The 24,191-nt window shown below is 43.9% G+C and overlaps 1 protein-coding gene across 10 annotated transcripts in view; it reads left to right on the top strand.

Moving 5' to 3' along the window:
* SEMA6A (semaphorin 6A) overlaps positions 1–23,263 on the top strand; it is a 124,864-nt gene extending 101,601 nt beyond the window's left edge. For 6 of the 10 annotated variants that reach the window (XM_003354246.5, XM_005661592.4, XM_085014341.1 and 3 more), the window contains 2 exons: positions 763–927; positions 21,197–23,263. In XM_003354246.5, coding sequence (XP_003354294.1) covers positions 763–927; positions 21,197–22,395 — 1,364 coding nt within the window. In that variant the 3' untranslated portion in view covers positions 22,396–23,263. Of the gene's footprint in view, positions 1–762; positions 2,192–8,629; positions 10,698–21,196 lie in introns of those variants that run through there. The other 4 variants (XM_005661593.4, XM_085014343.1, XM_085014344.1 and 1 more) reach the window with 2 other exon arrangements.
* The last annotated feature ends 928 nt before the right edge of the window (positions 23,264–24,191 follow it).

Below are 24,191 nucleotides of genomic sequence, written 5' to 3'. Positions count from 1 at the left end.
CTTCCTAATCTGAATTTTATCAGTTAGTGTGACCTCAACAACCACCTCTCACAAGGATGAGTCACAAAACCATGAAAATGGTTGGAATGAGACACAAAAGGCACAGCTGTAACAACATGGAGCTGGTGAGGCCTCTAGTCCAGGGATGAGGAGGTGGGAGCAAATCCCTTTGGAAAGAAGTCACTTTCCCCAGAAAGAGGAATGCCTGTGAAGTTGAGTTGCAACTGAAAACAGACACATCCTCCATGAGAAAGGTTCAGGGCAGCAGAGCTGTCTAGGCTGGGGGAGATGCTCAATCACTATCATCAACCTGTCCCATCAATCACAAACCACGTCTCCAGAGTGGACACATGCTGCTTCAGTCCCACTATGGGAATACCAAAGAAGGACTCTTAATATTTCTTGGGCACCTACTAGGTGTCAGGCACCGCTAAGTGCTTTCAGCGTTATGTCACTTTATCTTCCCAACACTGGGAGATAAGTGACATCATCTCCCTTGTGTACACAAGGAAAATCAAGGCCCAGAGAGGGCCCAGGCTCAGTCAGCAAGCAGCAGAGTTAAGATCTGGCCCTTCATCCTTGTACAACTGCAAGTTCAAGGGGCCTTCTGCTGAATTCTACCCACCAGCCTTGTCATTTCGAGGACTATCTCCTTTGAGGCTTTTATGGCCAGCTTGAGTGTCGCACCTCCTGGCCTCTGAGCAAAGAGAATGCAGGTGTCTCAGGTGATGTTTTCCCTAACTGTATTTGTGATGAAAACAGGGCACTCCAGTTCCCTCTTGCCCAGCACCACCACATCCGATTCGGCGGCTCAAGAGGGGTCTGAGTCTAGGCGAGGAATGCTGGACTGGAATGATCTGCTCCATTCACCTGACAGCACAGACTCTTTGGGGGCAGTGTCTTCCCATAACCACCAAGACAAGAAGGGTAAGGCCTTGGAAGTACCTCTTCCTCTGGGGGGAGAGGGAGGGAAAAGTGGGGAGGACTGTGTAACTGCTTCCAGCTGAATCACAGCAGCAATGGAGGAATGAACCTCCAACACACGATCATTCAAAGCATCTCAAAGAAGACTGCAACCCAAACCTCTGGGCTAGACTTGACCCTAAATTATTCCTCAATCTAGGAGAAACCACACAAAACAAATAACACATCCTCTAAGCTTCCTCCATCCGAGAGAGGCTGGCTTCCTTGGCCCAAGGCAGAGTGGCTCCTGAGATTCCTTTCCACTCCTCTTAGCTCATTCAGTGATTTTTGGATCCTCTTTTTCCACCATAATGGATGGAATGCAGTGCAGGCTTTGGCAAGTGCCTGTAATCGAAGTAAAAGCCCATTTAATCAGTGAATGGAGAAAGAGCAGAGCAAAGTTTTTTCTGGCTGGTAGCATCTCTCACTCTCTGAATTTGAATACAGCCGAGGTCCTGAGAGGTACTTAATTGCGCTTAGAGGACAAACAGCTAAAACAAAAATATGTTATTTAATCAAGCAGAATTGCTATGCATTTAAAACGGAAAGGAAGTTGCACTAAATGAAAGGGACTCTACTGTGAACTGGCCTAAATTCTCCCTTGCTTTCTTTGCTCAACTAGAGACAGGAAATGTCATGTCTTTTCTCGCCATTTGCTGCTTCTGGTAACACATCCTACTTTAGCTGCAGCTGCAACCAAAGAGGCCTTTGCTTGTCCAGAAAACAGTCTTGTAAATCAGAGGCTGAAAAGCTCAGTTATGTTGTGAGCTGTTTCCCTCCATTCAGGATTGTTTACTTCTATATGTTTTCAAGAGTTTCATCCAAGCGGGGGTTTGAGTCTCGAGGGCAGACCAGCCACAGCGACCCTTGGAAGACAGCCTCTATCATGTCCTCCCCCAGGCTTTTCTATATACGTATTTCCAGCTTTGCTTTTGGAGAAGGTTTGCTAGGCAGACTCGCACGCTAAATTTTCATTCCCCCTGCCCCCCGCCCCTGCTTTTTTTGGCGGCTCATCTCCTGAGTGCTGTACCCTCGGCTGCTACATGCCAAGCCCAAATGAGAAGATGTAGCGCTTTTAACTTATTCTTTAACATATCCCCTTGTTTTTTTGTTTTTTTGTTTTTTGGGGGGTTTTTTTTGCTTTTGCTTTTTAGGGCCACACCCACAGCACATGCAGGTTTCCAGGCTAGGGGCAAATCAGAGCTACAAGCTGCCAGCCTCTGCCACCGCCACAGCAACGCAGGATTCGAGCTGCATCTGTGACCTACACCACAGCTCACGGCAACACCAGATCCTTAACCCACTGAGCAAGGCCAGGGATGGAACCTGAAACCTCATAGTTCCTAGTCGGAGTTGTTCCCACTGGGCCATGGTGGGAACTTCCCCTTAATCGTTTTTAATATCCCTCTATAAATTCTTACTATTACCATGTCCTGCCCCCGTCTGTTTGTTCCTTTCTTTATTTCTTGGCTTCCCGGAGGCATATGCTTCAGATCCACAGTTGCAGCCTACACCATGGCTGTGGCAAGGCCGGATCCTTTAAACCACTGTGCCAGGCTGGGGATCAAACCTGCGTCCCAGTACCAAAAGTCGCCACCAGTCCCACTGCACCATAGCAGGATCTCCTTTTTTTTTGAAGGGGTTTTTGTCTCAGCAGCCTTTTTAAGTTGGTGGGATTCCTGCTCCTACCATCACAAGGAAGCACCAGGCTGATCCTTGATGGGGCAGAACTGTCGCTGCAGGCCCCAAGCCTTAGCATGTGTCATTATTTGTTATGTGTGGCTCCTGACCGCAGACGTGTTAGTCTTGGCCAAGTTCTCAGGAAGAGACAACACAGTAAAAAAATCACTTTATGTTTGCCCACTGCAACTTGCTGAAAATCCAAACGGCTTTTCCAGTAAAGCATTAAAAATGTCAACCAAATATCTGTTGGTTACAATCATTTTCTCTTCACTTCACTGAGACGGATGGCGTGAATTTTCTCCAGTCGTTAAGTCTCCCAAGGGAGGGGGGTTTATCAAAGAGTCCAATTAACACTTTGACAGATCATTTTAAAATTCGGCATTGTTCATTCTCTTGGGTCTTATTGTGAATATTGACAAAGCTGGAAGCAGTCTACAAATTGTCAAACAATGGTGGCAGAGGTGATTGCATGGGTGTTTAACATGATCACTGTTCTTGTGCTATTAACTCCTTGCCTTGCCTTGTCAAATTTGAGCTGGAGTTGTGACAATTGATTATGTATTTGATAGGGCAATGACAACGAGGTGCTATGCAGAAATCTAAAAAAATTTTTTAAAAGATGTAGCTTACTGTTCCTTTTGCCATGATTTTTATGATTTTAATTTCCATTTTGCTCTGAATTGTTTTTCTGTTTAATGTTCATGATTTATTTTGAAATTTTGTTTTGTTTTGCCAAGCACTGTGTGGTATGACTTGGTGATGGCGTTGATCCGTTGGAAAAGTCTTGTTTCTTTTCTGACTCATGATGACGTCCTTTAACTTGCCCAATCTGTGATCCTCTCGCTTCCTTTCATTCCCTGACCTGGGTGCCTTAATGATGTCACATCCGTGTGTTGCAGCATCTCCTGAGATGCGAGTTTCATGGGTTTTCTTCGGGTCCTCTGGTGGGTGGCTCCTTTCACCGGGCCGATTGTCTCATGGGAATGTGACATGTGTGTGCCCCGGCTTTAGGAGCTAAATATACTCTGGAATTGTTTCTAAAATATCGCACCTTTCCCCACCAAGCAGAAAATGTGCCTGCTGACCAGCTAGCTGGGGAGGTGTCAAGTGTCCCGAGCCCTTTTAACTTGGGCTGCTTAAAAAAGACCAGGGAGCCAGCAAGCCCAGAGCTCTGCTCCGTGGAAATGCTGAGCCCCACTAGACTGGTCCCACCTCAGCCTCCAGACCATGGGGCATTTCCAGAGTATGTGTGCTTGCCTTTTTCTTTCTTTTCCTCGCTGTGTCTTTCGTCCTGATTTAATCCTGTGCGTCCCTCGCATCCTGTCACTGGTGCACCGTTCCTCACCTTGCAATCTAACCCCCTTCTGCTACCATTGTTCTCAGCCTCCCCCTTGCAAAATAACAAACCCAAACCCTCTGCCCCTGTGGAATGTTCCAAGGCTCTTTCCTTCGACACTGGGGGTAGCATTCCGATGCTGTATGTATACACATATACACACCATCACACTAACAAAAGCGTGAGAAGAGACCTGCAAAGCATACAGAAGCATTATCACAGAAAATGAAGTCATTTTCTCCCTCAGTAACTGGCCTTGCCCTTCGTTACCCTACTGGCCTTGTCTAATGTCTCTTGTCCTTGATGGTTTTCTTTAAAATTGCCTGATATCTTTCAAGCTCTAGATTCATTAGTAAAAACACAGCCAATTGCTCTGTTTTATCTCTGGCTCCCTAGATGTCTGGAGCCTCAACAGCCAGCCCTTTAATCACTAAGTTGATAAATTAGAAACAGCCCTGGCTACTCCTTTCTTGGTTTTGCCACACTTACAAATATATATTATTTATTCATCCTATAACTATTGAGGTGGTAATGAGTACTTACAAAGGGGCTCCAATTACATATGAATAAGAAAGAAAATCCATTTTATTTTTAGATCTGGCTTGTCTCCCCAAACCCTCCTTCCCACAGCAAAAGGAATAAGAGCTTTCTTTTCTAGGTTAAGCAATACTGAGAATTAATAGCCACTCTTGTACCTCTTGTTTCTGACCAAAAGTAATAATACTATAAAACCTGATTTTTGAGAAGACTACAAGATAGGTGAGGAAATTAGCCATGGAAAGATCTGCCAAGAGAGCCGTGTAGCCCAAGCATCTAATGTAAATGCGGACCACTGCCTCTAGGACACAAGAATAAACCAGATCAGAAGAAAACCTCCTACATCAGACTTTATTTTATTGAATTCTTATGAGCTCTCAGAAGACTGATGAAATAGTCAACGTCCACAAAGATGTTCCCATTTGATTGGAAACATCAGAACTATAGCATGCTTATATATTTGGGGAAATGTTTGAAACAAGATATTACCACATTATTACATTTAGTCAAGAAGATTTGCTCATTACAGATGAGGATAAGGTGCAGAAACAGAATTGAAAGAGATCAAGTGAATAATTTAAGCTTAAATGTACAGCAAAGGCTGAATATATTTTAATCAATGTACAAGCTGTTTTGTAAGCAATATTCAGTTTTGGAAATCATATTCCAGTGAGATTCATAAAGTTTGTAAAGGAAGATGAGTATACTGTCCACACTTCATAACAATACTGAACACAACTGTATAAATCTCAGAATTTATCAGCAGTCCTCTTTGCAGTCAACTATTTATTCCTCAAATGCATCACAGCCTCCAAGTAGGATGTGGCACATCTTCTATAATTGGAGATGGCTCAGAGGCATTAATCGCCTTCAAGAATACGGAACCATGTGGTGCATTTAATGCCCTTTGCATTTCTCTGTCTTCTTGGTCACATCAAGGCAGAAGTCTTAGTTTGGTGTGTTCTTCTTAACAAGTTCTGAAACTTGCTGCTATCTCTTTCTGACAAGAAAGAACAAGCTTCAGCTTCGGTGCTTTGCCATGCAGCTGGAGCTAGCTGGAACAAACACTGTTTTGTTTTCAGTTAATTGTGTTTTTATGGTTACCTTCTACCTCTGAAAAGTGACCCTTTTTTCCATTTACAGTAATTAAAAGGTCTCCACTTGAAACACATTTTAAAGGTAATTTAAATAAAATATTAAGTCAGTACTAATACAGGAAGTATAGGGATCCAGAAAGGCCAAAAGCAAATAACATGGTAGGTGAGACTCACTGATTTCACTACAATTGTAGCATTGGTAGTTGATGACTAAAGTTTTGGTATCTCTGGCCTGGCGTAATTGAAAGAGTCCAGTGAGGAGTTCCTCTTGTGGCTCGGCAGAAACGAATCTGACTAGTTTCCATAAGGATGCAGGTTTGATCCCTGGCCTCTCTCAGTGGGTTAAGGATCCAGTGTTGCTGTGGCTGTGGTGTAGGCCGTCAGCTGCAGCTCTGTTTCAACCCCTAGCCTGGGAACCACCATACACCATGGGTACAGCCCTAAAAAGATAACAAAAATACAAATAACTAAAAATAAAAGAATCCAGTGAGGATTAAATTACTACCAAAACTTTGCTCCCAGCACTTGGAAGAACAAGACTGAATAATGGCTCTACTGCCTTCTTACTGACTACTGAGCTTTGTGGTTGCGGAGGAGATGTTTGTTCAGGTAGGAATTTAGAGTAAAATGGATCTAGACTAAAAAGCAATTAGTCGTTCTAGGCTTGTAAAGCATCTGGCGAGATGCTCCTCCAGACCAGCGGTGAGCAACTAAGTGCAGCCTGCAGCTTGTCACTTCCCAAACTGTGGCCCAGGGAAAGCTCACCTCCAGCACTTCTGCATCCTGCTGGGTTTCCCCTAGCTGTAGGAAAGCGTGTTCGCCTGGCCTGGCAGTAACCTCACTTGTCCTTTCTTTCCCTTTCCTCTCATTCTAGCGTTACCTCTTTTGAGTCCCAAACCCTCAGAGCCAGGCTTTCTTCATGAAAGGCTAAGACATCCCCTTTTAAGAGAGTATATTTGGTCACAGAGCCTAGCTCAACTGCTTTTTCATTTTAACAATCTGCAATGCTTAAAATCTCATGGAGGAAGGATTTTAAAGCATCTCAGGTCTCCCAACGGGCAAAGGGATTTCTTGGCCCTATCAAGTCATATGCAGGTGATCTTATGTCCAGAGAAAAGTACTACTGACAATGGTAATAACTGAAGGAAAGTAAGCTTCTCTTCTTCTCCTAACTCCTAAATTTGGACTGCATTTTCTCTGCCACTTCTTCAGTAACATTAACATAACAACAATGTTTTCTGGGGAGTCTTCAAGCAAAATTTATTACTGGCTTCAAAGCGCAGTATCGGATGCCAATAAGGAGTTAGAGGCTATACTGGAGATAGACATAGTTCCTGTCCAAGAAATATCAAAACTGCGAGACAGATGAAGCACACAGATGCAAAAATGCACCAAAAAGCCTTTATGACCACTATTGTCTTTGTGAACAAGGCAAAACTGGGCACAGCAGACCTTAGAAAAAGATACTAGACAACTGAAGACAACTTGGCTAAATACTTCAAGGACAGAGCACTTGGAAACAGTTTCTCAGCCGCTCTTCTTTAGTCCTCCCCTTTCGTTCCATTATTACAGCACCTGACAGGAGGATGAGGCAGGTGAGGTATACATGGCACAGGACACATTTAAAATTTTTGTGGAAATACTGACAAACTCAGCCTCTTTTTGAACAGCCTGGGCATTATTTCAAAAAACCAACTCCAGGAGTTCCCATCATGGCTCAGTGGTTAACAAACTCGACTAGTATCCATGAGGACTCGGGTTTGATCCCTGGCCTTGCTCAGTGGGTTAAGGATCCCATGTTGCTGTGGCTGTGGTGTAGGCCAGTGGCTACAGCTCCAATTCAACCCCTAGCCCGGGAACCTCCATATGCCACAGGTGCGGCCCTAAAAAGACACACACAAAAAAAATAACTCTATGGTAATGTGTATAGCTTTTATTAGTAAAAGCTAAAGTATCACAACCATTTTTAAATGTGCTGGTAGAACAGGATAGTCTTGCAAGAGAACTCAGAGGCAGGGGTGAAAAGGGGTTTTGTTTGATGGGAAGGGGACTATGGTGGGGGGACAAAGGGCTCCAGCTCCCACCTGACAATGACAATCTAGTGAACCAGGCAGGAACATACATGGTCAGGCCCAAGGGATGAGGAGTAATGGGAACTAACTACTGCTGTTCCAAAAACCCTTTTGAAGTGGAGTTCACTTATTTCTGGTTTTGAGAGTTAGGGAAAGGTATTCTTCAAAGTTCCTAAGACATTTGGCATCTTAGTTCTTGTGGTTGCTGATAATGAAAAACACAAGATACAATTCTTGAAATTTAAAAAGGCAGTATATTCTTAAATTTGTAAAGTGTGCTATACCTGCACCATAAATGTTTAGTATTATTTTTATTACACTCTGTTAAACTATTTTAACCTCCAAAAGTTTAGAGTCAGTTGAAAGAATATCTGTGGGAACCATTAGAGGCCCATTTTGGGGGGTAGAAGAGTAAGGCTGCTACATAAAATACAGAGTGCTCAGTTAAATGTGAATTTCAGATTAACCATGAATAATTTTTTTAGTGTTAAGTATGCCCCACCTATGGCCTGGGATATACTTATACTAAAACATTATTATTTATCTGAAGTTAAAATTTAACCAGGAGTTTCATTTATTTATTTGCTACCTGGCAATGCTACTGAAGAGGGTGCTGATAACTTACTCAGTGAGTATATAAGATCTAATTGCTAGATGACATTTGCCTTTTAACTCTTAGAAAATCTAGAATAATCCATGTAAGAGGAATTAATGTAAAAATTTCATTGAAATTTTGAAAAATATTTCCATTATACTTAATTCTAGAGAATTATCACTAAAAGTTTTATGTGTGTGAAATATATTAATTTAAAATTATCAGTGGCATTTCCATCGTGGCTCAGCAGTTAGTGAACCCGATGAGTATCCATGAGGACTCGGGTTCAATCCCTGGCCTCGCTCAGTGGGTTAAGGATCCAGCGTTGCCATGAGCTGTGGTGTAGGTCACAGATGCAGCTCGGATCCCACATTGCTGTGGCTGTGGCATAGCCAGTGGCTACAGCTCTAATTGGACCCCTAGCCTGGGAACCTCCATGTGGCACTGGTGCAGCCTTAAAAAGACAAATATACCAGAAAAAAAAAAATTATCACTGAAAGCAGACTTTCAAATGCCACTTTTAAATGAAGAAGGCTCAGAAATCAAACTGTTCCTAAACAAGGGCATGATTTTTTTTCTTTCTAATGTTAATTTAACCTTAGGTTTTTAGCAACTGTTATGTAAACTATACGGAATTTTTTTTTCTTCTTTTAATAATTATGGCTGCCTTTTTTTTTCCTCCTCCATTTCTCATTTCCATGACTTTGAAGGAGGTGAACCAGAATCCAGAGAGCACTAGAAAATAACAGTTAACAGAAAATTCAGTAATGGTGACAATAACCCTAGTCTCAAAGAAAGGCAAATGGCAACCTTCCTTCATCTCTCTCCTCATGCATTCAACAGACATTCAGCAAACATGTGCTATGTGTAAACTTTATGCTGATTGCTACAGTACATACTCATCTCATTCAATATAAGCCCTGCATTCAAGGAGCTTGCCATTCAGCAAGACGTACACACAGCTGACCTCCAAGCTAGCAATGGGGCAGAGCAAAGTCTGAGAGTAAGAAAAGTATATAAAGGGCTAAAGAGGGAAATGAAATTGAAACGCTACTCTGGAGCCTTCGAAGTCATGCTAAGGGGTTTTGGCTTTAGCCGTAGACAGAGAGAGAGCAAGGATGATGAGTGAGTGGAAGGGAAGGAAAGACAAAGATCAGGAGACTGACCGACCATAAATTAATCACTCGATCATATTAGGCTATTAATTATATATCCACAGTAAGTTTGGAAAATGGAATTTTACACCAGTTTTGGATCTAAAGTGTGTTTCTGCACATCACCGGCATTTGCTGTGGATGTTCCCTACCAAGCTAAGAGCTCTAGCTTAGATGGAGCCCCTGCAAGCTCAGCTCCAGACCTGGCCTTCTCTATCACTTTAGTTCAAAGTGGGGTGCATGGCACAGGGTAGACTTTTCAGCCAGCACAGACTTTGAAATCAGGGGAGACTGAGAAAGAAAAGATAATATAATCCTGGGTGGCACCATTGACTTTTACTGTATTAACATGGCATTATCACCTATCAGAAAAGGAATCTATTTATAGCCTCTGGCTTTTCTTTTGAGGCACTGAGGAAAATGATCTATTGTGAGTGGGTCAGGGGCTTGGCTCTCTGCTGGAGGACCCAGAAGTTTCCCTGTGAGCCCGAGGGGGGTGGGGGTGGGGAGCACGTGGAGAAGCCCACGTGGTCGGCTGTAATTGTTCTTTCAGCAGTGCGGGCAGAGATGTAGATTTGATCTAATTAATTTTGTATCCTCTTGACAACTTGCTGAATTTATCTAAGGTCTTGATGAGATTATTGTGGAAAGGGTAGAAGGAAAAAAAAGGGAAATGTCAGCCATGTAGAAAGCTGTTTCATCTCCCTGCCTGCCTGAATCTACACACCAATATTTGAATTTTCTTTTCTAGAGATACCAATTAAAGCTTTTCTCTTAACATCATTTTCTCTAAAAAATGAAGGACTTAAATTATAATTATAGAGACTTTAATTTTTTCTTTTAAAATCAGCAACTTAAACGGGGTGTTTTAAAAAAATCAATTCACTTTCTAGAAGTGCTTCTTATTTTAATCTGTAGCCACTTTTTCAAGCCACATCACCCTTGACATGAATTCATTTTACCCCCACCCTTTTCCTTCGGTCTCTTTTTTCCTGTTCTCTCCTACCTTTTGCACAAAAACTCACACACGACAAAGTTTTCTGACAGCTTAATGGAATTTTCAAGGACGACAGGGACTAGGTTAAGCATGAGTGTATTAACTGAACATCTGGTGTAGTTAAAAATTTGCTCTTTAATTGGTTCAACTGCACTGTGTTCATCTAAAATTTGTTTTTGTCCTAATAATAAAATTGTGAGGAGTCAATGTGTATTTTGGAGCATGTGTAATAATGGAAAAATAATACTAGCTTTGTCTCAAAACTTTTTCATAGCCTCATTTCTTGGAGTTAAAAAAAAATGCTTGTTACAAGTTTTACTTTGCAAACCTTGCTACTCCACAGACACAGTCTAGCAAGGCCAAAAAAATGGAAGCCAGGAGATTTCTTGAGGACCACTTCTCTTTTCTTGACATTATACACGAGAATGGCCTCAAAAGCTGCAAGTTGCTGCGAATGTGAAATTCATGCCACTGCTATAGAGAGAAAGAAGACAGGACAGAAACGCTATACCCACTGCCAGTCCTCGGGAGATACAGACTGTGCAGGTACAGTAAAGTCCTGCAGAGCATGTGGACTGCAACTGCCAGCCTGGGCAGATCGGCAAGAACCACATGTCAATCTCCCAGCACCTTAATTTTATTTTATTGAGGGGGGAGGGCACTGGCAGCATATGGAGGTTCCCTGGGTAGGGGTCGAATCGGAGCTGTGGCCACTGGCCTATGCCACAGCCACAGCCACTCAGGATCTGAGCCACATCTGTGACCTACACCTCAGCTCACAGCAATGCAGGATCCTTAACCCACTGAGCAAGGCCAGGGATAGACCCTGCATCCTCATGGATGCTAGTCAGATTTGTTTCCTCTGAACCACAATGGGAACTCCCCAGCACCTTAGTTTTAGAAAGGCCGAGGAGTCAACCAGTGAAATATAGATGGATAAATTCACATACACTGGGCTCTTCACTGGAGTCACAAAGCTAACTACAGCAGCATGAAGGTTCGTCACCATCCTTAATTAGTATTTCTTAAGCTGTTGCATGTCTATAGCCCAGGAACTATCTCTGTAAAGAGATTCCTTTTTAATGGAATAATAGGAATTCCCCAATGCAATTATTTTTCAATGTCATATTTTTTAAAAGATGCATTCTTTCTCAATTATGTATCTGCAACTCCATTTCTTCACTGAAGGCAAGGGCAGTCATTACGAGCTGCAAGGAAATAGTGGAAGTTCAGTACAGTCACCACTGACAATGCTTTATCAGGAGGGAAAATGATGTCAAGAAATTTACAGGGCAGCAAACTGCATTAGGCCTAACCTTTTGGATTATTAGAGCTTGTCATTTCCAGTCCTACAGCCTCTCGTTATTCATAAATAATAGATAACACTGGACACAATCATCTGACATTTGTTAAGGTAATAAATACACCCTAAGTGCTGATGGGTCTTGCACACCACGATTTAAAGAGCACACAGCAGAAATTTAATGTAACTTAAAATCTTATATAATTCTACAGGATTTGCAGATTCAGTTCAACTCAGCAGATGTGTAAGCACAGAGCTCTGCTGAGTGCACTGTTGTGTGAGGCATTTTTATTAATGTAAAGCAGGAACTTAATCTGGGGAGTGAAACATGATCCCAGGTCCCTCCTTCAAAAAAGAAAGGAAAAGCATCTTCCTGGGTGTCTCATCCTCTTTTCTTAACACATAGAGGTAGGGGGAAAGACCCCCTGAACCATCATCAAATGTTGCTTGATGGCTGTGCACTATTTGTGGACCTGATTTCAAGGTGATATGAGACGCACGCTTTAAAGGAGACTGCTCTGTTCAGTAGTTCCTACTAAACTTCTGCTTCTTCTGTCCCAGCGACCCAGCCCTGACCAGGCTGACCCAATGTAGGACATATCTGGGTTCTATAGTACCAGTCACTACCGGATGACCCCTGGGACAGAGATAAGGAGCATCAGAAATTCCCCTTTATGCAGGGGAAAACAAACAGACCACAGGGATGTTGCCAGCAGCCTTTGGCTCTAGCAAACTGGTTGATTCTGTTATAGAAGTAGTGGCACAATGCTTCAGGCCATGTGTCAGGCTTTTGTCAGGTACCAAGGGGAGTGTTGGCGATTTGTTTGGTTCTCCAATAAAATCACATTAATTTTGTATTCTTTGTCAGAATATGGCAACCGCAGTAAACAAAATGTCATACATGAGAGCCACTTAAAGACTCATCCTTTGAACCTCAAGGAAGACTGCATTTATTTATTTTTTTTCTAAATAATTTTCAAAGTCTGTTCACACACTGTCTCAGTGGTGTCTGGGTTGGACTTTAAAGGAAACACCTTGATAATGTTTTCTGGCTTATTATTAGCATCATTTAGGGCAGGGCTCCTCAAGCTTTAGGGAGCACACAAATCATCTGGAAGCCTTATTAAAACAAATTTCTGAACCCAATCTCCAGAGATTCTGATCCAGAAGGTCTGAGCAGGACTCAAGGATGTGTATCTCAAAACAAGTTTCTGGTGATGCTGATACTAAAACTGACTTAGAACACTTGGCAAATTGTACAGGCTATCTTATTCTAGGTCACTTTCTAAGATTCTGTTACATTTTTAAATTCTCATATTTCTAATCTCGGCTAACACAAGTAAACCCAGCCAAAGTGCTGTATTAAAGTAGTCTCTGCAGGACCATGTAGAAGGCAAGTAACTTGTCAGAAATTCTAGAAACATTTCCTTTATATTATTAATGGAGCAATAATATGTGTTCTGTACATGCCTTCATTAATTTAAACTTTACCACACTCATCTCATAGCCAACATTACTGGGACTTAAGAGACTGAGTGACTTGCCCAAGGTCACAGAGCCTGTTAGTTACAGTTCTAAGGCTTAAATCCAGATCTTTATGACCTCGAAATTTATGTTCTTCACCAGAAACATCCAGCCTCATCAGTAACCCAGATCCCAAGAACTAGTATTTCTAGCAGGTTTAAGTTGTCAGTTTTAGGAGCATTCAAACAAACCTATTATTTATCTTTGTTTTGCACAGGGGAAAAAAAAAATCAAAGCACTGTAAATAATCCAAAGAACCACTTGAATCTCACAATTTTGTAAGGAGATCCATTTCTCTATTGTGTAGCTTTGATGTCTCATAAGAGACCAAAGGAAGAAGACAGGACCAGGAAGTTGGAAAATAGAAATGCTCTGTCTGGTTTCAAAAATTATTTAGATGTTGGGTTTCTAGTCTTATTAGAAAGAAAGCCTCAAAAAGAAGGAAAATAAACCATTACCTTTACAAAATAGCCATTACCTTTACAAAGACAGTGACAGCTCTAACACAAGGAACCAGAGATCAACATTCCAGAGCTGGGCCATTAAAATTTCTCTCATCATCACCCCCCATCCAGACCTCTACCGCTGCTCTCGGTGCAGCGCTGCCAGGGCCAAGTGCAGAAGAGTCGAGCAGAGGAACAGTGAGCCCAGCACTCTTGGTGGCACAGGGAGGAAAGTAAAGCTGTTTCTCCTCCAAAAAATATGAAATGGAACGAGTTTCATGCTCATTCTCCCTGGGATGGCATCTCATCAACAAACCAAAACGCATCAATTTCAAAGGTGATAGAACTGGAAGTGGATTCATCTGCAGACAACCACAGTCAGCATTATTTCAACATGGGAGTTTTAAAATAGCTTCTGAACTGAGGATATTAAACAGCCAGGAAGCTGCCTCTACTTTGGCACAGTTGTCATTAACTTGATACATCCTGAAGACCACAGCCCCTCCCAGTACCTAACTTCAGCCTGCCAGGAAAAAAAAGGAAAAAAAAAAAAATTGAAACGAAAAGAAAAAGGAAAGTTTGAGTTAGAAACTCTGAGCCCATTTCCATGGCTGCTGGCGGTTCAGTTTATTTCTAAGCCATCTGGTTCACATTATGCCGTAAGACAAGAAGAAGGCTGCTTCCTGCCCAGATAACCACAGAGAGCTCCCACCGCACTTTCCGTGTGGTCATCTCCATGGGCTGGGGTGTGGCTTTGAGGATAAATTGTCTCCAGTTAGGGTTTTTCCCCTACTTGTTTTCTTCTCTGCCTAATAGGGATTACAGCGGGCCCTCTGTGGTTAGTGGCCGTGATGCTTGGCCCGTGATTAGTTCATTCATTCATACTGCCTTGCAGGACTGTGAGGCTGGCATTTTGTTGCAATAAGATTTTCAAACAAGAAAAATTGGGTTGTTAGATTCCATTCACCCAAGTTGTTAGGAGGATTTCAAGGAAATTACAGGCTTGTCTTACTATAAAGCAGAATCAAGAGTCTATTTTTAGGGGATCTCACTCTGGGGCTTTTCTTGGTGTGTTGCCATCTTTCTTAGCTCTCAGACCCAACACGAACCCCGCTCTGGCTATTGCAGCGGAGGAAACGTCCATCCTCCTTTTTGCCTCTGCAAATTTCTCTAAAGGACACAGAGAGGCTTTGTTGTCTTTGTGGTCACCGGGTCTGCTTTACACAGATGCCTATTAATCACTTCACTATGGAGACAGACACATCCATCATATCACAGCGGCTCTGAAACGGCAGTCCAGTGAACACGGCCGAGGGGGGCAAGTGTGTGCTTAACCATTTCAAGGTACTGGCTACCTCAGGTCTCACATACCCAGCAAGGTAATTGGGGTAGGGAGGGGTAGGGCACTTCCTTGGTGCTTAGTTTAATAGGTACAGTAGATTTCATGTTTTTTACTTGTCTGTTTTCCTTCACTTTTTGATAGGACAGATAAAATCTTCCAGCTATTTCTCTATGATGCATAAGATAAGTATAGTTGAAGACAGATCTTAATTTTTAAAATAATAATAAATTCAGGAAGACTTAATGTGCTTTTGATGCAAAGGTACTCTGAGGCCTGTAATTTTTCAATAGCAGATGCAACAGGAAAAGAATAAGCTGAAAGTCGGCTTTCACAGGCAAGAAGACCCTTGAAATTGCAGGTAAATTAACCAGTAACTTTCCTTCCAAAACTGACACATCTTCTAAATGTCTTTTTAAGACTTTCAAGGCTTTTCACAGCCTGCTTCCAAATGGTGTTTACCTCTCACTCTTGTTTTTCCTCTGCAAATACTCATTCGTTCATGCATCCATTTACTATTTATTTAAGAGCTATTTACTGAGCACCTTTAAGCCTGGGGATTCAGTAGGAAATCTCTCTTTCCTGGAAATGTCTGGAGCAGTTTAGGTGTAAAAAACAAACAGAAAGCAAGTATCCTAAGAGTGCTGATTTTAGAACAGAGAGGTGCAGACCTCTGGGGACACTGACAGAAGGAAGAGCTAATCTGGCCTGAGGAAGGTGAAAAAGCCTTCCTCATTTAAGCTGAGACCTAAAGGAGAAGGTCAGAGGGATGGGAGGTGAGCAGGACCACTCCAGGCAGAGGGAACAGCCTGTGTGAAAGCCCAGAAGCAAATGAGAACGCAGCAGAGAGGTGCCTGAAGCAAAGGAGACCAGAAGGGAGGTGGGCCACTGGCCTTTCCCTGAACCTCCTCCTTGCCATCACTGGTTATTGCTGCTCTCTCCAGGCCAGCTGATATCCTATGCAACCTTAAGGCTTAGGTCTCATACCATCTCCTGCATAAAGCTTGTGCCCATTCACACTCAAGTAGAAGCGATGGGTCTCATGGTGCTTCCGCACTTTGGGTACCGTGCCTGGGTATGCGCCTGCCTTCTCCCTTACTAGATCACAGGGTTTGTACCTCCTTCACCTTTGTCTCTGCCAACACCTGGCATGGTGCTTTCATCTGCACTCAGTAAATGCTTGCTTGGAGCCAAACCCTTCCTTGTCCAGGAAAGTGATGGTCAGAGCATCAAAGGCATCACAATCCAATCTGGAGATAGGAGAGCATCTTTTCTGAGGTATGTTGTCCCAGAGCCTGGCGCTAGGCTCCCGATACAAACTGGAGGCAACAGTAGAGAACCCAGGGTTACCAGAAACCATTATCCAAATAAAGAGTTTCTGATGTCGGAAATTTCAAAATGCATTGACATAGTCATCAAAGGAAAAATCAGAACTGCGCTGGCCTTCCTCTTACTATACTGCTTCTAATTGTTCTTATTTTGAGCTACCCACTTCGGGGCCTAGAGGGTTGAGGTGTTCATAATCTTCTCGTTGCCTCAGCCTCTAAAATAGCTTCAAACTGCCTCTCTGAGACCTCCTCCCAGCATCCCTCCAGCATCTGAAGACTCTCTCACCTCAAGCAAAAAACAAAAAAACAAACAAAAAAAACATGGTCGAGATCCTATTCTTTCTCAGTTCTGCCAATTTAAGGCATGATTTCAGAGAAATCTCTAAGCCATGTGTGTCTTGCTTCCTGCAATAGGAAGGTGGAAAGAATAACCATTTAGCACCTCATGACTGGTGAGAAATAGCTGGCGGTTAATGAATCAATGCAAAGGGTTTTTCAGATGCTGTTCTCATTGCTAATGCCCCATTTTCAGTCTGTGAGAGCAGAAGGCCCAGGGGTTGGTAGAAGAAGGCATTTCAACATCCCAGGGTGGAGAAGCCAACTTCCCCGCTCTACAATGGGGATACCTGGGGAGTAAGGACAGCACCCTACAAAGGCCCTTCCACTTCCTCGGGCTTTCCATAAACCATCCGAAGGAATGATGTTGGTCCAGCTCCAGCCCTGTGCCCTTTGCAAAGATGCCTTTGTTGTGAATTAGTCAAGTCCACCGGAGCACTCAGGTGTTACAAATAACCCATTTACCTTCATCTTCTCTTTTGCGATTATCCCAGAGCAAACGTCTTCTCATTTTAAAAAAAGTTTATCTTATTATTTTGAATACACAGTGAACACCTTCATAGACTTCTTTTTATAATGGATGTGGGTGGGATTATATTCCGTTACATGACTGGAGGTATAACTTGTTTCTGTGACTTGAGAAGCAAGGTTATACATAGTCAGTTGAAATGACACCAGTTTAGAAGTCCATTAAAAATGTCTCTACAATGTATTGAAACCCATTTATTTCAGAATCACTTATTAAAGTGCACGGGGATGGTGGGAATGATAAATGCATGTAAAATAGGGTTCTGCCCTCAAGGAGCTGACTGCAGGATGATTACCTGACCAGCCATCTAACTATAATCACTGTGTTTGCCTCAACATTCCCCACTGTTGCTGTTTTACTTATTTCAAAATTCAGGAGCTGTAGGTGGTCCTGCAACAGAGGTAAACATTCTGGAACGTTGCCATGACACATCACCCCTTTGACAACACTTGGACAGCCCAAGCCTTGGAGTTGGGAACAACAGGTCCACCCCTGTCCCCTAGAGACCTAGAGCAAAGGGACTCTAAGGGAGCAGCTGTGACTTACTCTTAAGCCCTCTGTCAGCTACTAACCCACCACTTCTCTTACGTGGCTTCCTCTGACCTTTAGATGTGTCCGGCCAACTACTGCACTTATGTTCTTTCTTATTCAGTACCACCACTGATTCTTCTAACTACCCAGTCAGGCATTAAGATTGTGGTAAACCCACATTGCAGATGAAAAAAATCGAGGCCCAGAGATGCTGAGTCATGTGTCAAAAGGTCACCAGCAGTGAGTGGGAGCCTCAAACCCCAGGCCTTGGGAGATCTCTAGTGTTGCAGTACCCACCCCCGGCCTCACTGACAGAGCTGGTGTGTTCAATCCTTCACAGTGACCAATGGCCCAGGGTTGATTTAATCATTTCCATGATGCTGCTTTGCCCTTTTTCATGACATAAGCAGAAAGCTTTAAATCTGGAAGGCATTTTCCAAAAATAACTTTTAATGTCTTATCTTGACTTTGCTTTCAACTTAATCTCTGATCTGTTTCTAACCTTGGACATGGGGTTTCTGAATCTGCACAAGAGATGAGGGAAGCCACCTGCTTCATGGGAGAAACCTCAAAGCTGAAGAAATGCAGAAAGATTTTTAAGAACACTATTTACATAACAAAATGAGCCTGAGAAAGCTGTCTGAGGCACTGTTTTTCTCAAAGGTCAGACCCTGCTTAATCTGTTAACAACCTAAAACCTTAACTCAAATGTCATCACTAAGAGTTTTTCCCAGTGAAAGAGCAAGCGGAGTCCATGAGTCTAAGACAGCCAAGGATCTTCAGCCACGAAAGATTATTCAGGAGCTAAAAGTCAAGAAGTACTGAATAAACTTTAAAATTGTTAGCATTTCCCCAATTAATAAATGAAACAAATGGATTGGCCTTACTCTACTCTAGCCTTACCCTTTCTATGCTCCTCTTAAGCTGAGCCGGTAATTTAAATCATAAAAATGCCCAAGTCAGTTGTAGATAATTACCCACCAAAATTTATAGAGAAGATGCAGCCCCCATATACACAGTTGGCTGGAAGGGATCCATAAAATACCCATTGCTATGACAAGGTTTAATACCCACATTGGTGGGGGCCAGCCTGTGTTACACCCCACTAACATCATCAAGTCAATGAGTGACATTAAACCCATGGTATTCACAGGGGTACATTTTTGGGCCATTATATGTGGGTGGTGCCATAGAGCCCCACACAAAATCACAATTGAAAGAAAATCAGTTGCTATTTTAGCATTACGAGGAAATGCGAATTTAAGGAAGAATTTTTCATTAGCACAGTTCCTTGGTGACGAGGTATTAAAATATATTTGGATGCTAGACCCCTCACTGTTTGGGGAGTTTCACAACACAAAAAGTGCAAGTTGTAGCTGAATTTCCTGCTGGTTTTTTGCTTCTCAGTTTCTACCCCTAAAAGTTCACACAGATAAATGTAGAAATATTTGACAAGTGTCACATTTGGAAATTATTCAGTATCTTAACCATCTTCTCCCTGGGGTGAAGTGGCTCCCCTGCCCTTCGCTACCAAGAGCATTTGTTTTCATTTTTGTTTTTGTTTGTCTTTTCTAGGGCTGCACCCACCCCGGAGGCACATGGAGGTTCCCAGGCTAGGGGTCTAACCAGAGCTGTAGCCGCCAGCCTAGACCACACAGCCACAGCAACGTGGGATCCAAGCCGCGTCTTCAACCTACACCACAGCTCATGGTAACACGGGATCCTTAATCCACTGAGCGAGGCCAGGGATTGAACCCGAGTCCTCATGGTTCCTAGTCGGATTCGTTAACCACTGAGCCACAAGAGGAACTCCAAGACCATTTGTTTAATCATAGAATTTTTTGTTTCCCAAGAGATATCTGCTGCTTCTATTTATTCCCCACCTGAAGTCACAACTGGTTGTCACAAAACAGACATTTCCACAGCAACCAACTGTGATGTCACAATTGAGGGGAGTAGGACAGTTCACAAAGAGGAGGAGAATGTTTTCTTTCTCAGGCCAAGGTTCCTGAGTTTTAAAACCATCACTCTACAAATCGAAATATTTTAGCAGAAAGACCCATGACCAAGCTGCCTTTCTTCAGGGTCTCAGCTGAGACACACAAAGCATTTCAGCAGTTTAAGGGTTGGGTGTTGTGGGTTTGGGAAGAGGTAGAGATTTTTATTTCATTTCGTGCTAATTCTGTGCCACTGATATCTGCCAGTAAAAGACATTCAGCATATTCCAGAAAGAGTTGATTTAGTAGATGAAAAACGTGTCTCCAGAGACCAGAGAAGGTACATTTTCTGTCCTACTATCATTTCCATAATAGGAACAGTGTTTACATTTCCTCAACCCTTGCAAAGCCTCTAATGTATTCTTGTTCTTTCACTCTCCAGAGGCAGGAATTGAGGTATTTGAGATTTTATTTTTTAGCTACTGCATCGAGCACTTAAGATCTGACAAGTGTGATGTGTATTCTCACTTCGTATTAAAAAATAAAAGCGTCGGTGTTTGCATTTGATTAGAGTCTCTCAGCTTGGTGGCTGATTAAACAGGAACAGGGAAAGCAACGTTCTTCTGAAACACAGCCTCTTGGTTAATGTAGTGTAAGATTACTGACGGGTAGAGTCACATAATTTTTATTAAATTGAAGAGATTAGCTCTGCTGAAGAATCTCACCATGGCAGCAAACTCTAGCCGTAATAATGAGACCTGACACTTCTCAAACCCACTACAGGGCCCCAAATGGTCTCTTTTTCTAAATATTCTTTCAGTTCAAGTAAAGGAAGAGCTTCATTCAAATACTCAGCATATTCACCTGAAATTGAGCATGCGTGGGGGTTTTCTGTGCGTGTTTTGGGGGGGAGGTGAAGCAAAATCAGCATAAATATTTGTAATCTGTGAGCTTTTGCTGTTCTCTTTCACTATAAATGATACACACTGCCTTTCCCCCAGTTGCTCGAAATGCTAACATAGCTTTTCTCCAGATAGAGACGGTGCCTTACAAGGAAGTCATCAGTAAACACCCTGGAAGGGCTGGAGTGGTGTGCGATTCGTTCATTTAACATGCATAAAATTGTTGCCTTTTCCCACAGATTCAAAATATCTCACACTTTTAGGAAGACAAGGATTGAAAAAAGATCAAGAGGGAAAGGGGGGTAAATTCTGGAAAGGAAAAACTGCTATATTCCAGGGAGTACTTCAAAGAGGGAACAACACTTTTTCAGGACACAAAGAAGGCAATGCTTGAAATCTATTTACATACTTGGGGATGGGGTGGGGAGGGTTAATTAGTTAATGTTTGGCAAGCTGCGCCTTGAAGACAAGTTCTGCAGAGGTGCTATTGTCACTTATTACTGTTATTAATTAACAGGGTGAATGCCAAACAAAAATAAGCCTCGCGGTCTGCTTTCATTTCTTAACACCATATGCGGTGTCTTTTGCAGGAGTGATTCGGGAAAGTTACCTCAAAGGCCACGACCAGCTCGTTCCTGTCACCCTCCTAGCCATAGCGGTCATTCTGGCTTTTGTCATGGGGGCCGTCTTCTCGGGCATCATCGTCTATTGCGTTTGTGATCACCGGCGCAAAGACGTGTCGTCGGTGCAGCGCAAGGAGAAGGAGCTCACCCACTCGCGCCGCGGCTCCATGAGCAGCGTCACCAAGCTCAGTGGCCTCTTTGGGGACACCCAGTCCAAAGACCCCAAGCCAGAGGCCATCCTCACGCCACTCATGCACAATGGCAAACTCACCACTCCTGGGAACACGGCCAAGATGCTCATCAAAGCTGACCAGCACCACCTGGACCTGGCCGCCCTGCCCACCCCAGAGTCCACCCCGACGCTGCAGCAGAAGCGCAAGCCCAGCCGCGGTAGCCGCGAGTGGGAACGGAACCAGAACCTCATCAACGCCTGCACCAAGGACATGCCCCCCATGGGCTCCCCTGTGATCCCCACGGACCTTCCCCTGCGGGCCTCTCCCAGCCACATCCCCAGCGTGGTGGTGCTGCCCATCACGCAGCAGGGTTACCAGCATGAGTACGTGGACCAGCCCAAAATGAGCGAGGTGGCCCAGATGGCGTTGGAGGACCAGGCAGCCACCCTGGAGTATAAGACCATCAAGGAACACCTCAGCAGCAAGAGTCCCAACCATGGCGTGAACCTGGTGGAGAACCTGGACAGCCTGCCCCCCAAAGTCCCCCAGCGGGAGGCCTCCCTGGGCCCTCCCGGAGCCTCCCTGTCTCAGAATGGCCTGAGCAAGCGGCTAGAGATGCACCACTCCTCGTCCTACGGGCTTGACTATAAGAGGAGCTACCCCACGAACTCGCTCACGAGAAGCCACCAGGCCGCCACACTCAAAAGAAACAATACTAACTCCTCCAATTCCTCCCACCTCTCCAGAAACCAGAGCTTTGGCCGGGGGGATAACCCGCCCCCCGCCCCGCAGAGGGTGGACTCCATCCAGGTGCACAGCTCGCAGCCCTCTGGCCAGGCCGTGACTGTTTCGAGGCAGCCAAGCCTCAATGCCTACAACTCACTGACCAGGGCGGGGCTGAAACGCACCCCTTCGCTAAAGCCGGACGTGCCCCCGAAACCTTCCTTTGCCCCCCTTTCCACATCCATGAAGCCCAATGACGCGTGTACATAATCCCAGGGGGAGGGGTCGGGGTCGAACCAGCAGGAAAGGCGAGGAGCCCGCTCAGCTCGGCAAGGTTCGCGGCCGCTGAGTATCCACCCGACCAAGACCGCCGCAAGCGGCGCCCGGGACACTGGGTCCTCCGCTGGGACGCCAGGGGGGACTCCCGAAAATTGGGCCATGCGGTTCGGTGAAGGTTTGCGACGCGGGACTCACCTCCATTCTCTTCCTTCACTCTTCCCCCACCGCCTACAGCAGGTCGGACTCACGAGAAAACTTCAATCAGCATCACAAACATGAGCCAAAAGCACATACCCACTCACCCACTCACCCACCCCCAAGTGTGCGCCTGCGCCCGCAAGCGTGCACGCGCACATCACACACACACGCACACACACGTGAACAGCAACTGCAACATTGTGTCCATGACTGCGCTGGGCGCTGCCCGACCGGGCTGGCGTTCCAGGCTGCAAAACACAAATACATTTTTTAAAAATCATGAAAGTTAAAAAGACAAAAAAACACAGAATTCATTGATAATTCTAACTCAGACTTTAACAATGGCAGAAGTTTACTATGCGCAGATACTGTGAAATGCCCACCAGTGTTACAGCTTTCTGTTCTAGCAGATGAATGCCATGCTGGGCAACTATGTCATAGATTTCTGCTCCTCTCTTTTAATGAAATAACGTGACCGTTAACGCAAGTAACTCTTTATTTATTGTTCATCTTTTTTTCCTTAAGGAAAGGACTCTTCCACATCCCATTCTCTGAACAGCTCTTCAGAAAGCCCCTTGACAGTTAAACTATTTAACGTGAAATCCATTAACTGGAATAATTGAGTTTCTTTATTTTTACAATAAATTCACTGAGTAAATAAGTTGGAGCTGGAATTCTGAGCTTTGTGTTTGGACTGTTTGATCTCTAGCTAAAGGAAGAATTTAAGAGGGGAATATTTATTTAAATCTACCAGTTAATTTGTTGTTAGGTCTCTGGCCTATAACATGCAAAAAAGTAATTAGTTTAAACAAGCCCTTCCAGATCCTAACTTCTAAAAGCAACCAGGAGAGGAACTTTTAGAATGGCACATCCTGTCCCATTGGTGCCAACATGGCTTTGTCAGTGGTTCCTACTTTCTGTGAAGGCACCAGCTTGTGATATGCCATCTCATTTCACCTTGCATGTGAGACAGCAAACAAAATCCACCAATGGTGTGAATTAATTAATATGCTGGCTGCTACCTTGCATAAATTAATGGTTTGATCACATGGGGTTTTCGTGGGGTTACATCTGTGAATAGCCTGTTTTCCACATGTAAATTTGTGCCTTACACCCTGAGTTGTGTACACTTGTAAACTGTCAGTATGATAAACTTTTCCCCCTTTTGAAATAAATGCCGATATTTATTTAACCCTCCCTCCCTCCACCCCCACTCCAGCCCTCTGGAAGATTAGTGTCTAACAGATGGAAGAAGAATGCAGTGGTGATGGTTGTAATCCTGCAGCCTGGGAAAGCTGGGCAGCACCACACCCTCCGATTCACACTTCCTTCTAGTCGTGCCAACTCCAACCACCCTTTTGGCTGTGCTGTCAAGCATGGACCCCAGTGTTGTGGGTGGCAAATCCCCTTTCTCCAGAGCTCCCTGTTTCCCTTGTATTCTCAGATCATTTCAACGTGATGATATCCTCATTAGCCAGCCGAAAAGGAACTAATGCCCCAGCCCTCATTTCTGCTGTGTCCACTGCCTGAAGAACATGGTGCATGAAGTTGGGCAGGCACCTGGGGGTGGGGGGCAGTCTCCAAGCCAT

The sequence above is a fragment of the Sus scrofa genome, chromosome 2 (assembly GCF_054392235.1).
Source record: "Sus scrofa isolate SSC_HxYL_T2T_F1_AM1 chromosome 2, Sscrofa_HxYL_maternal_Yorkshire_Landrace_v2.0, whole genome shotgun sequence".
NCBI classification, from domain to species: Eukaryota; Metazoa; Chordata; class Mammalia; order Artiodactyla; family Suidae; genus Sus; species Sus scrofa.
The sequence above is the reverse complement of the archived record's forward strand: the minus strand, read 5'-3'. Positions and strand labels throughout refer to the sequence as shown.